The following is a 13,853-nucleotide window of genomic DNA, read 5'->3' as shown; positions in this document are numbered from 1 at the left end:
AGTATTCTCAGATTTTTTTCCATCCAAGTGTTAATATTTTCATGTTGTGTCATGAAGATAACTTTGTATTGAAAGTGTTGTGATAATGAGGATGTTTTGTACTTATCACCAATCAACAACAGCTGTTGCATTTTGTATTGTAATTTGATTCAGCTGTTGTTTGATATGAGGTGACGTACAGCTTTCTCTCTACTTCCTTGACATTTGTAACCTTTCCTTTACTTATATATCATCCAAAGAAAATTGTAGTGTACTGACTAATTTTTTTTTCACTTAAATGATTTTTTTTTTGTGCTATTACGTTACCATTATGGGTGACCTTTTAACATGGTTTAAATGAAAATAAATGTGTGTTTTTTTTTTGTAACTTTTTGCTGTGTTTATTCAAACCAATCCGCGGAGGTGCATGCAGCTCATGGTACACGTCTTGCAGCACGTCGTGCGGCACATGATCGGCAAGTCGTCATAAGTCGGACGGTGGGAATGGGCGCCAACGGTCGTAACACGTGCCCACACCAGGTGACAACGGGGCACCTAGTGGACCGGGCGTGGCGTGGCGTGGCGTGTAGCGGCACCTCAGATTGCCGTGCCGAGCCCTGCCGAGCCGTGGCCCGCCGATCCAGCTTATTTATAGGTTTCACTTCGCGGCCCTAGGCCAGCCCGGTCAATGCAGCCAAGGGTCCCGACAACGCCTCCCCCTCCCCCGCGACCCCGCGCCTGGCAGACTCACGTGACCTACCATAACCAAAGCCTTCCGTAAGCAGACGCCAATTTTTACGAGCCGCCATTGCGACCCGGTCCGTCGAACCGCCAAGGCTGTCGATGTTCTGTCTCTCTCGCACCCGTGGGGCGTTCTGACTGGGTGCGAGAGAGACAGACGCACGGGACGGACACCGGTGGCATTCCCTTTCGGCCGGCGCAGCGCGCGCTGCTCAGGGCCTGGGCCTCTGGCCTGGGCCAGGGACCGATGCCACGCTCACGTGACTGGCCCGGGTTCGAATACCGCCACCCAAAAATGCATTATGCGACCGGACTCAAGGCTGCCCCGCAGTGCATGCGTCGTCCTAGTCGTCCACCCCCACCCGGCCAGACTAGCCAGACCTGCAGCCCGCCCTGCACTCCACTCCACTGCCACTGCCTGGCCACTGCATCGCCCTGCCGCAACGGCCTGTGGGGCTGACAGGTTGCCAGTCTAGGTCGAGGCCGCCGTCGGAGGCTGGGCAAGGCTGGGGGAGCATGGAGTGGACAGGACATCGAGGGCAAGGACGCCTGGGGGCGGCGCGGGGGCGGGCCGGGGGCGGCGCGGCGCTCCGGCCTCCGTCGCGACAGCTGGTGCAGCGGGAGCTGCGGCAACCCCCTCCCCCACCCCCACCCCCACCCCCTGTGCTCTGCAGATGCGCGCCGGAGCGGGGCATCTATCACAGGTCTGCCTGTCCTGTCCGAACGGCCAATGGCGGCTCCGTGTTTTTGTCGATGTGTCTCTCTTGTGTCCATGGGGCGGCCCGTAGGGGTGCAAGGAAGAGAGCGCGACGCGAACTCTGTCCAGAATCATGATGCAGTGTCCCAGCCCGTCGACACAGCGCGAAAAAGGCGAGATCGAGGGTTGCAGATCGGAGCGGAGGGGATGGACCCGGCGTTGACGTGTCCACGTCGCCTCCACTTTGGCGTTGGCCAGGCGGACTGATAGTCATGCCGACGTCCAGGGGCGCCAGGCCAGGGGCAGGGAAAGGAAAGGGGGCCATTGCCACCACATTGACGTCACACCGTCACGTTCCGCGCCCGGGGCGGCGGGGCGGCCGGGGCGCTGACGCGAACGGTGACGGCCCTACGCTGCAGACTCATTCCGAGAGTCGTTTTCGTCTGCGTCTCTGTCACGCCGTGACGGGACGCCCTATTGGCGGGAGGGAGACAGAGCGATGGGATGGGAACGTCTCTGGGAAGGAGTCTGCTGGCGCGGTGCGCGCGGTGCGGACCACCGAGTCTACTCGGCGTCCTGGTCGCAGCGCGCGCCGCGCGGCACGGCGGCGTGGCGTCGCGACGCTGCTGGCGGGGAGGCCAGGCGGCTGGCGTCGCTACTCCCTTCCCTACGCGTAGCGTGGCAGCGCGGCGTGGGCTCCGCAGCTCCGCGCCCTCACCCTCCTCGGCAGCGGCAGCCTAGCGGCAGCGGGCAGCCCAGCCGTAGAGAGGAAGGGATGGGGGAGCGTAGGGCGGCGGGACGGGACGGGACGGCGGGACGCGGCAGGCAGGGAGGGAGAGGGAGGCGGCGGCGCGGCGACGGTGGGCGACGGGCCGCCCTGCCCTGTATATAGTACTAGTACGCGAACGGTCGTGGCACGGCGCGCAGCACGGAGGCACACGCTTCGCGCTTCGGCGACACGGGACGCGGGTCGTGCTGCGCTGCTGCGCGCACGGAGGCGGTGGAGGCCCTGATCCAGGCACGCGTCCCTGCGTTCGCCGAGCAGGGCCGTGGGGGCGGACGGGCCGTGGTCCGGCAGAGCGGGGCTTCGACACGGTCCGAACATATGTCCGCGGGGGTTGGCGCGGCGAGCAAGCCAGTTTGACATCGTCGTGATCCCCTCCGCGGCACTCCGCGGTACTCGGTGCGCGGCCGATGCGTGCCTGAGCGCGCCACCGAGTTGGAGGAGCCCGACCGTCGCGTCGTGGAGGCCAAGGAGGGCGCCAAGGTGCCACCAGCCGCCACCCTGGAGCCCAACGCGGACGCGGACGTCCCGGACGACTTCTGGGCCATGCACGTCCGGAAACAAGGTGAGGTTATGTCGGCCTGCGCCCCGCGGCCTCCGAACGGCACCTGGCCGTCAACGCGGCGGGACCGCCGTCGGCGGCCGCCTGTCACCAGGGCCGCGGACGGAGGACGGCGACGACGGCCACGTCCAGCTCCCCGCCGCGGAGAGTGAGGTTATGTGCGCGGGGTTGTGTCGCCTGGGCGGCCTGGGGGTGGTCTCAGAGTGAGGTTAGACTCGCCGCCCCCAGCCCGCCCCCGGGCCGCCCCGCCCCCTTTGGCGGGAGTGGGGGTGGGGGAGTGCTCGCGGCAATAAATGTCAATTCCCCCTCTGCCGTCATAACCGCCCTGGGCGCCCTGGTGCATCGGGGACCGCGTCCGCATGCCAGCCCAGCCAGCCGGTCGACCGGAATGTCCAATTCCCATCCGGGCCGCCGTGTCGCCCTGCCCGGCCTGCCCCGGGAATGCAGGGCCAGCGCGTGCTGGCCGCCAGGCCGCTACCACACTCACAGTCTCTCTCGCACCTACATGGCTCGCTCCGCGAGCGTGAGAAAGACAGCGCGACGAAAACGACTCTCGGCATCAGCCTGCAGCACAGCACACTGTGTGACAGCGAGCCAGCCCGCTGCACTGAGATGAGCCCTGCCGCTATTTCCCGCCCGTTGCATCAGGTACAGCCACCCTGCCGGCCCTGCCACGCCACCTGTCGGCTGGACACCGAACTAACTGCATCTGACGGCCTCTGACGGCCGCCTGGCTTGAAGGCCGCGGGGCGCGGCGAGGCGCTTGGCGGCAGTGTGGGAGCAGCCCGCCCCTTCGCCTCACAATGACACTTGGTGAGGCGGACGTTGACACGACGGCCACGTGCTGCAGCACGCCCAGGACGCCCTGAACGCCCCCAGTCGTTCTCGTCGCTCCGTCTCCCTCGCACTCATGGGGCGTGCCGTGTTGGTGCGAGAGAGACAGAGCGACGAGAACGACCCTCGGAATCGGTCCGCAGCGCGACGAAAGCGCCGGAAGCGTACCGATCGGCCGATCGGGCTTTCTTCGAGGCTTTCGCCGCTTTCGCGAGCCACGCGCGGGGAGGGTGCTTTCTATGCAGTACTCGCTGTGCCGCGCCGCCGCGGGGCCCGGAAGGCTGCGAAGGCCGCATGGAGTGCTCTTTCCGATATGGATACGACCTCAGGGGGTGCTCCGCGCTCCGTGCTCCGTGCCCTGTTGTCTTTCTCAGCACTCCGAGGGAGTTCGCCTCGCCTCGCTCTAGATTCCCGTCACACACTTACCACCCGCCTTTCCCTGGTTTCATTCCGTGCGAATTACTATGTCCGCCTTCGCGTGTGAGACGAAGAGAGCGACAGAGAGACGGTTAGAAAGAGCAAGACCACGGTTTCGGCTTCACCGCCACCCTTCCCCCACCTCCCCCAGCCGGACCGCCGCTGTCTCGCGTGACTGTACAGTGGGCCTGACGGTCGGCCAAGTGCATGCAGGCGTTTGATTCATTGTCGGAGACATTACCGTTTTGCAAACCGAGTCGCCGTAACGATGTAACGGCAGGCGGCGCGATAGATCGGCGCGGCGCGGGGCGGGGCGGGGCGTGGCCCATGCCAGTCACATTAATAATAAGTCGACCAGGCTGGCGTGCCCTGCGGGGCTCTGCGGGGCCCTGCCCGGCCCTGCCCTGCCTTACCCGCGCCAAGATTAGCCGCGTCAGCTGCTCCGTCGATACCGCGGCCCTTCAGTTCAGACTGATTCCGAGAGTCGCTCTGTCTCTCTCGCACTCACGGGTCCTCCCGTATGGGTGCGAGAGAGACAGTCTCCACCTTGGCCTTGGCAGCCTTGGCCGTCCCCGCCGAGGCCGCCGAATACCCCTCACTTTTCCGATAGCGGATGCGTGGCGTCGCGGCGTCGCGTGGCGTGTGGGTCCTTTGTGTTGGCAGGCCCGCCGCGGGGCTTTCCCGCCAAGCACTCATTCCGAGAGTCGCTCTGTCTCTCTCACTCCCGTACGGAGCGCCCTTGAGTGCGAGAGAGACAGAGCGACGCAAACGACTCTCCGAATCAGTCTACAGCCTCAATATTTGATAGGGCGCGTGGCCGTGCGTGGCGCGGGGGAGGCAACAGCCACGTTTGCCTTGGTTGGCCTTTCGACCGCGGCCCTGGCGGCCCTGGCGGCTCTAGCAGTGGGTCAGAAGACCGGTGGAGGCGGGGCGGGACGAGTCCTTTGAAGGCCGAGTGGCAGGCCGGACTGCAGGCAATCGCAGTGGAAGGCGGAAGGCGGCTGGAGAAGTAGGCCAGCAGCGCCAGCGGGGCCGGTCGCTCTGTCTCTCTCGCGCCTCACGGCACGCCGGCACGCCCCACGAGTGCGACGGAGACGGAGCGACGGAAGGACCCTTCGGATGGCTCGGCCGGGCTCGGCTGGCTGCAGCGCTTTGCTTCTTGCTCGGTCGGCGGAACACACAAAAGGCGCCCGCTGCCCGCACCGGTGCTCTCCAGCACACTGACTCCGAGAGCAGTTTCGTCGCTCTCTCTCTCTCTCTCTCTCTCTCTCTCTCTCTCTCTCTCTCTCTCTCTCTCTCTCTCTCTCTCTCTCTCTCTCTCTCTCTCTCTCTCTCTCTCTCTCTCTCGCACCTGAGCGGGACGCCCCGTGAGTGCGACAGGGACAAAACGACCCTTGGGGCGGGAAAGTGACGCGGTGACACGGGGTGTGACGCGGTGGTGACACGAAGTATGACATGGCTGTGACACGGAGTGTGACGCGGTGATGACACGGGGTGTGACGCGGTGGTGACACGAAGTATGACATGACTGTGACACGGAGTGTGACGCGGCGACACGGAGTGTGACGCGGTGTGGCGCCCCGCCCGTCCCAGACATGGTGGTAGTGAAAGCGCGGGCCGCGTGTTAGGAAAGCCAGCGAACTGCCGGGCGCCTGCGCCCCTTCCCCCGTTCCCTGGTTCCCACGCGCTTCTTGGCCGCGGGCCACGCCGCGCCGCGCCGCGTCGAGGGGTCCATGGTCCGAGATATTCCTCATATGACGCAAACTTGGGTCGACTCCTCGTCGATGCTACGAGGCGGGGCGAGGCGGGGCGAGGCGGGGCGAGGCGGGGCCGCGAACTCTCACTTTCCTTAAAGAAATGTGGATCGGACGGGACCCTTCTGGGCGGTGCGGCGGAGCGGCCTTGAGAGAGGTGCACCACTACACGCTTTTTGCTCTTTGTTTGTGTTATTTCCTCTCTTTTTTCGCGCGGAGGCCAGCGCCTCGGGCGTCTGCAGACTCATTCCGAGAGTCGTTTTCGCCGCTCCGTCTCTCTCGCACCCATACGGCAGGCCCCGTGAGTGCGAGAGAGACAGAGCGACGAGAACGACTCTCGGAATGAGTCTGCAGGGGCGTCTGCGAGGCACAGCGAGGCCGGCATGCTCTGCAGAGCGGCGCCCTGTATACAGAATGCAGATGACGTCATGACGTCAAGGTGGAGGCAGTGACTCGCACGGAAGCCCCTCTACTTTTACTCGAGAGTGAGAACACCCCGCGTGCGTGGCGCATTTCAAGGATATCCATTCCACGCGAGAAGAAAAAACGATCCTCAACTGTGAAAACGCGGTACAAAAACAGGACCTTTTTGTTGTTTTCGTTCTGAGTGACTCATAAATTGGCGAACGGGATACTGCACTCACGTGACCGACTTTGACGACTGTCGACGCTGGGACGTCCGTGCATCGGTCACGGCATTCATTAAGGGTCACACACACACACACTGCCAAGGACGCACGGTTCGGTTCGACCCCCTTCCTTCTGTCCCTTGTGCCCCGGCGCGCCTTGTGTCGCGCTGACTGGTTGACTGCGAGTTTTGACGTGCGCGCCACCAGGCCACCGCGCCGCCGCGCGATAAGCATTCGAGCATTCAAGTCGAGTGCAAACGTCGGAACACGCGGAGAAGGGCGCCGCGCTGTTGTCTGGAAACTGGTAACAGCAGACAATGGCAATGGCTGCCTGCCGCCGCCTGCCGCCCTTGTGGGCCCTGTGGCTGGGGCACCCTTAGTGGGGCGGGGTGGGAGTGAATCGGGGGTGGACGGCCCCCCTCCCCCCGCCCCTGCTCTTTCCCGCTGACATTAGACTACGGGTGTACGCGTGTGTAGTAAGAGCGGCGAGGAGGTGTGAGACCTTCGGCCGCGCATCCCCCCCTCCCCTCCCCCCCTCCCCCGCCGACTCGCGCCCACCGTGTTCTTGGCCGCGTCTAAGTCGGTGGCACCTCGGCGCGGCACGGCGGGGGGCGGCAGGGGGGCGGGGGGTGGCAGCACTATATTTAACATTCTTGTTCTGCTGCTCCCCCCGCCCCTCCCCGTTCGGGCTGCGGGTCTCGTCCGATCGGTGCGATGCGGGCCCGTATTAATAGAGAAGTCGATCCCCCGCCACGCCGCCACGCACAGTGGAGTGGGCCAGCCAGCCAGAGCTAGCCGGTGGCACGGGGGACACGGGACAGGCCGCCCGACGCACTCACGCCCCGACCCGGCCCGGCCCTCACAGTGGGTCAGAAGACCGGTGGAGGCGGCCGAAAGCCCGGACGCGTTTTGAGCTCCAGAGTCGCTGAACGGGACTCGAACCCAACGTGTGGCCCCACCAATGGATGGCTCTCCGAACGAGGAATCCATTGGTGGGGTCACACGTTCGGTTCGAGTCCTGTTTGGCGACTCTGCAGCTCAAAACGCGTTTAGAGTTTTGGCCGCCGGCGCCGGCGACGGCGCGCTCCACTTAATGACACTCGTATCGCCTCGCGGCGCCCCTCCGTGCTAATAGTCTGCAGACCGAATCCGAGAGTCGTCGCTCTGTCTCTCTCGCACTCACGGGGCGCGCCGCATAGGTGCGAGAGAGACAGAGCGACGACTCTCTGGCCTGCACGTCACGGCACGTCACGCGCGTGACTGGCCGTGGCGTGACGTGACGGCGGCGCCTGTGCGCTCGAGGGCGTTTGCCGGTGGCGAGCGCGAAAACGGTGCCGCCATCGGTCGATTCGGGATTTCGAGACTTCGAGGTATATACACGTTCCGCCCATGCAGAATTCAACGCAAACAATGATCGCCCCCCTCGAAAACGCGTTCAAGGCGCGTCCGGCTGCACGAAGCGTGTCCGCGTGTCGCAGTTCGTGTCGGATTGGCACTGCTTTGGCTCCGCCTGTCGGGCAGCCTCTCCAACTGCCGAGTGGATGAGTGGCTGGAGTGGCTGGAGTCTCCAGTGGAGAGCCCTCTTCGATCCCCCGATTGCTCATTTTCGAGTCGACTCCAACTTGCAGCACACCGATAGTCCTCCTCCCCCCCTTCCCCCCCCCCCCTCTCCCCCCCCCTCCTCGCGTGCTCATTGTAGTCCAGCCAGGGACCTTAATTAGACTCCACAGATTATAATTAGCAATTATCGCCGTGGTTCGGGGTGGTTTGGGCCGCTCGTCGCCGAGGCCCGTTCAGACGACGGATATTACGCCAGCTTATGGTCCCCGATGCATTATTCCGCCTTTGATTGGGGCTGCCGGTCCGCGGCCCGGTCGGTGCACTGCCAAAAATATAAAATAGAGGCCACACCTTTTTTTCTTTTTTGGTTGTTGTTTTTTTCGCCGTGTTCTCCTGACGGGCAGCTGAAATCACCGTGCCGCTCCGTCCGTGAATGCGCCGGACGGAGCGGAGAGTAGAGAGTCGGAGCCAGAGCGAGCTGGCCGGACCTTTCAAGCGAAACCCCTTGGTGCTGCTCGCTCCTTTTCGGCAGAGAGAGAGAGAGAGAGAGAGAGAGAGAGAGAGAGAGAGAGAGAGAGAGAGAGAGAGAGAGAGAGAGAGAAGGGGGGAGAGATTGGAACCACGGCGGGTCATGCCGCGTTCCTCCCAACCTGTGCGTGACGCAAATTAAAATTGAAAAAAAAAAGAAAAACAGTTAATATCTTTGTTTTGCTAATTGAAGATTGTTTCGGCAGAGGCGCACCGTGCCCTGGAGCTCCTGGAGGACTACTACGCCCAGCTCAAGGACCCGCAGGACAGGCACCTCCGCGTGGCCATCGAGCGCGTCATCCGGATATTCAAGTCCAGGCTCTTCCAGGCACTGCTGGGTGAGTAGCATCCTACGGCGGTGGGGCGCCGTGCGAGGTCTAGCCCTTAATGGTAATGGCAATGTGAGGTAGGCAACGCTCCGCGGGCCGCGCAGCCCTGCCGAGCGGATTGCATACCCCCGCCGCTGCAGGCGCGCTCGCCCGCCGGGCCCGCCTTTCAAAGAGCGCTTCGCCCAGTGTGCCGCTCTGTCTCCACTCACTCTGTCTCACTCGCACCCTTATGGGGTGCCCCATGAGTGCGACGGAGTGGCTGGCGGCCGGCTCATCCCTTTCACGCGGAGGCCGGAGCGCTGCCTACACTGTTGCTGTTGTTTTTGTTGTCGACGGTGTTCTTCGCATACTCCCCGCTTGCACCGCGCCGAGCAGACGAAAGTATGCGTTGCGGACCAGCCAGCCGGTAGTTTTATTTTTCTTTCCTCCTGGCTGACTCTGTTGCCGCCACCGGGCCGGACCACGGGGCCGTCCCGGGCCCGGGCCTCCGCTCGCCGCCCGGGCTCAACTTCGCCCTGTGCGGTTTGAACGCCCCACCGAGTTTGCAGCAAGCGATGCAGGGCGAGCACCCCGCCCCCTCCGCGTGCGTCACTGCCCCCCCCCCTCTTTCCTCTGTCCAGCCCGTGCTTGTTGTAAAGCGATAAGCGGGCAGCAGGTCATGCGAAACACCTTTGCCACTCGTCGGATGTCCAGCCCTGTGTCCGTGGCGTGGCGTGGTGTGTGTGTGTGCGTGCGGGACAGCGGGGGAATGTGGGTCAAGCGGTACCTGCGCCAAGCCTGGGCCTGCAGACTGATTCCGGAGGTCGTTTTCATCGCTCTCTCTCTCTCTCTCTCTCTCTCTCTCTCTCTCTCTCTCTCTCTCTCTCTCTCTCTCTCTCTCTCTCTCTCTCTCTCTCTCTCTCTCTCTCTCTCTCTCTCTCGCACCCGTACGGAACACGCCCACCATGAGTGCGAGAGAGACAGAGCGATGAAAACGGCCCCCGGAATAGGTCTAGAGTGTACTCGAAGACTTGCAGGGTGGAGAGTACTCGTAGACTTGCTGGGTCCCGGGTGCAAATTCAAGGGTGTGCTGGTGGGTGGTCTGCAGTGTACTTACCTGGCAGGGGAGCTGGCAGGGGCCCTCGACACTGTAGTGGGCTGGCTCATCCGCGGAGCAGCGACTGATAAGAGAGATAAGGCGATTTCCTGTCCTGTTCCTTTTCGGATCCCTCGGGACGGAGCACAAGGAGCACAAGGACGACATGTTACGTAGGCCGTCGGCGGGGGGGGGGGGGGGGTGCATTGTGGCGGCCGTATTGTCAAGAGTGACGTCAGGCTCTTGAGGGGGAGGCGGGGGAGGGGAGGGGGCAGCAGAACGCTGGAGACTCGACAGCAAGTCCGGGGCACTGGGCGGGCTTTCCTTTGCGCTTTGTACTGCGGCCTTCGCACGGAACCTGCTGTGCCAATTGGTCTCAATAGACAATGCGAATGAGTCGGGCTGGAGGGTGGTGGGGGGTGGAGGTTCAAATACTGCTCAACTCGGCGCTTGCGCTCACTTTGTTTCCTCTCTTTCTATACCCTAAATCCGCGGGGCCGCTTCGGCGCTGGCGGGCGGTTCCGCGAAGAGATCCGTCTCTCTCGCACCCCTGCGGGACGCCCCGTGAGTGCGAGAGAGACAGAGCGACGAGAGGGCGCAGAGCCTGCAGCCTCCTTTGTCACCCGAGACGCCCCGCTCCAGTTGTTGGTCCCCCTTGTTGGCCCGCGCGTTCTTCCCCGTCGTCGTCGTCGTCGTCGTGGTGGAGAGCGTCCCGGCCGACACCCCCGCCTCGCGTCGATGCCACTTGCGTTTTCATGAGCCGATCAAACGGCAGGTGAAGCCCACTCAATCGATTACGCTACACGTTACGCACAGTGCAGTGGACGGGACGGGCCGGGTGAGGGTCTGAGTGACGGGGATGACAATCGCACAGACAGACGAGACAGACAGACAGACAGACAGACAGACAGACAGGCGGACGGACGGAGAGGCGTTTGGGGGGCGGTTTGCGTCAGAGTATGGTCCGCCTGGGCGCCTGGCGGCGCGGCGGCGCGGCGGGAGAGCGTGTCGGACCGTGGCAGAGCGCGGCCCGGCCCGGCCGTCTAGGTCTGGGTCTGCATCACCTCGAGCACGTGGTGGTGGACTCGCCAATGCCCACTTCACCCCCCCCCCACCCCCCCCCCGCGAGGCCGATCGCGCTGGTCGATGTCTCTGCAGTGCAGGCAGCGCCCTCTGTTCCCGCCGTCCGCGCGTCCGCGTTTCGGCGCGGAGTCTCTGCGGCGCGGGGTGTGTCCGGCCCGGCGGCGCCCGCTGCGGCGATACCCCGCGCCGGGAGGCGGTGTGGGCACACTGTGGGGGTGGCGGCGACCGGGGGGTGCACTGTGCGCGGCGCGCCGACGTAAGAGAAGCGGGCCACTTCGACTGGCACTGATTCGAAAAGGAGTAATGTGCGACTTGCCGGCTGATGCTGAACCTCCACGCTCTCTGTCTCTCTCGCCCTCACGGGGGGGACCCGGAGGGGAGCGAGAGAGACATGCGCCGTTCGGGATCGGACTGCAGATGGTGCGAGAGCAGTCACTTTCAGACCACGGTGCGTGTCTCGTTCGCTCTGTCCTTCTCGCACTCACGGCGCGGCCCGCTGGGCAGAGAGAGACGGGGCTGCGAAAGCTCAGCTCGGACTCAGATACGCCAGGGCCTGGAGTCGAATGACAGCGTCTGCAGAAGGACTCAAACGGTGGGTGGGTCGAGCCATCCTGGATGTCACCGAGCAAAGAGGTCGCCTCTTTTGCCGTCGGCAACGCTCTGCTCTCCATGCCGATTTGGCGGAACTTTGGTGAAAGTCCTGTTTCGTGGAGACCGGACCGGTGTGACCAACGCGACTAACACGCTCGAAAGTAGCCTTTTTTTTTTTTGCTCCGCTCCGTCCCGGCCGGGACGAGTTGGTCGTTTTCGTGCTCGTTGCGTCTTTTTTTATTGGCTCAGGTGGAAAAGCAAACCATTAGCGCGGGGTGCGCCGGTCCCTCGTCGGCCTGCAGGCGGATTCCGAGGAGCCGTCGCTCTGTCTCACTCGCACCCACACGGGACGCCCCTCGAGTGCGAGAGAGAGAGAGAGAGCGACGGAAACGACTCTCGGAATCAGTCTGCTGCTCGGCCTGCTTGGCCCCCGCCAGGGTCGTTTCCTCTTTTTGGCCGCCCGGCCCCATATCGAACACAATGGGTCCGTATAAAAAAAAAGGGGTCGGGACCGGGTCGGAAGAAGACCCTGCTTTCTCTTTTACGGCACAATACAACAGGCGGCCGGGACGGCGGGACCTGGAGCCGAGCCGGGAACACCGCTGGAGCCGCTGGAGCCGCTGGATGCCGGCAGCCTGGATGCCGTGCTCGCCTGCGCCTCACCTGCCTCCATGTCAATTTGCGGAAAATTGGCCAAAGTCCCGTTTCGTGGAGACCGGACCGGTGTGACCAACGCGACTAACCCGCTCGAAAGTAGCCTTTTTTTTGCTCCGCTCCGTCCCGGCCGGGACGAGTTGGTCGTTTTCGTGCTCGTTGCGTCTTTTTTTATTGGCTCAGGTGGAAAAGCAAACCATTAGCGCGGGGTGCGCCGGTCCCTCGTCGGCCTGCAGGCGGATTCCGAGGAGCCGTTTCCGTCGCTCTGTCTCACTCGCACCCACACGGGACGCCCCTCGAGTGCGAGAGAGAGAGAGAGAGAGAGAGAGAGAGAGAGAGAGAGGGGAAAAGAGAGAGAGAGAGAGAGAGAGCGACGGAAACGACTCTCGGAATCAGTCTGCTGCTCAGCCTGCTTGGCCCCCGCCAGGGTCGTTTCCTCTTTTTGGCCGCCCGGCCCCATATCGAACACAATGGGTCGGTATAAAAAAAAAGGGGTCGGGACCGGGTCGGAAGAAGACCCTGCTTTCTCTTTTACGGCACAATACAACAGGCGGCCGGGACGGCGGGACCTGGAGCCGAGCCCGGAACACCGCTGGAGCCGCTGGATGCCGGCAGCCTGGATGCCGTGCTCGCCTGCGCCTTCACTGCCTAATGTCAAATATTTACATGAAAATTGCCCCAGGTCTGTTTGGCCATCCCCTCGCAGTGGGCCGGCGCACGCAGCGAGCGGCACGCCTGGCACACTGCTTCTTTCCCGCTTACTTGGCCCGGAGGCCCGCGGCCCGCGCTCTCAACCCGTGCAGGAAATCCAAACCTAACCCGAGGAAAAAAAGAGCAGAGCCACTTAATGTTCCTTTTCTTTTAAGGAAAAAGGGGGAATTCTAATTACAACTCTTTTATTTTCCCCGCTATTTCCTTATTCATACTGTCGTTGTCTCTGGCCGCGCGAGATGATTGCCGCCCGATCCGGCGCCCTGCGGACCGCGGACCGATTCCGAGAGTCGTTTTCGTCGCAGCGTCTCTCTCGCACCTCTACGTGGTGACCCACGAGTGCGTGAGAGAGACAGAGCGACGAGAAGGAATCTCGGAATCGGTCTGCTGGTCTGCCCGTTACAGGGTTGGTTGCGCCTCCGCTCCGCGGGTCATTTCCTTTGGCCGCCCCGCCCCGCCCCGCCCCGCCACGGTCCGTCCCCTCCGCTCGAGTTGCCTCTTCATTTTAATCGAAACCCCAACCAACCCGTTCTCTTCCATTCATTCCCCCCCCCCCTCCTCCCCCTCGTCCTGGTGGACTCGTCCGTCCAGACGCTGCCCCTCCCCCCCCTTTTCCGCTTTCAGCAAACGAGAAACGAACGAGGCATGGCGGGATCCGTGCGCAATTTTCATTAGGGCGATTAAAATCGTAATCGGGTTTGGCCGCGGCGGCGCGGGCTGCTCGCGGTCTGTGGCGCGGCTGCACGCGGGGAGGCGGACAGAGCGAGCAGCCAGGCTCGGAATCGGCCGGGCGCCCTTTTGCGAGGGTTGGTGGGGCCCCGCCGGGACCCTTACCTTTGTCCGACCGCGTTTGTCCGACCTCCCCCGCAATTTGTCCGTCCTCCGCTTTCCCTTTTAAAAATTTTAGTCGACCACTTTTCCAACC

At 63.3% G+C, this 13,853-nt stretch overlaps 1 protein-coding gene across 1 annotated transcript in view; it reads left to right on the top strand.

The window, feature by feature from the left end:
* Window positions 1–2,383: 2,383 nt before the first annotated feature.
* The window catches only part of LOC117647412, a 37,032-nt gene continuing 25,562 nt past the window's right edge, over window positions 2,384–13,853 (top strand). The window contains exons 1-2 of the mRNA XM_034389140.1: window positions 2,384–2,766; window positions 8,692–8,823. Coding sequence (XP_034245031.1) covers window positions 2,748–2,766; window positions 8,692–8,823 — 151 coding nt within the window. The 5' untranslated portion in view covers window positions 2,384–2,747. The remainder of the gene's footprint in view (window positions 2,767–8,691; window positions 8,824–13,853) is intronic.

This window comes from Thrips palmi, unplaced genomic scaffold, assembly GCF_012932325.1.
Source record: "Thrips palmi isolate BJ-2018 unplaced genomic scaffold, TpBJ-2018v1 HiC_scaffold_2, whole genome shotgun sequence".
Taxonomy (NCBI): domain Eukaryota; kingdom Metazoa; phylum Arthropoda; class Insecta; order Thysanoptera; family Thripidae; genus Thrips; species Thrips palmi.
The sequence above is the reverse complement of the archived record's forward strand: the minus strand, read 5'-3'. Positions and strand labels throughout refer to the sequence as shown.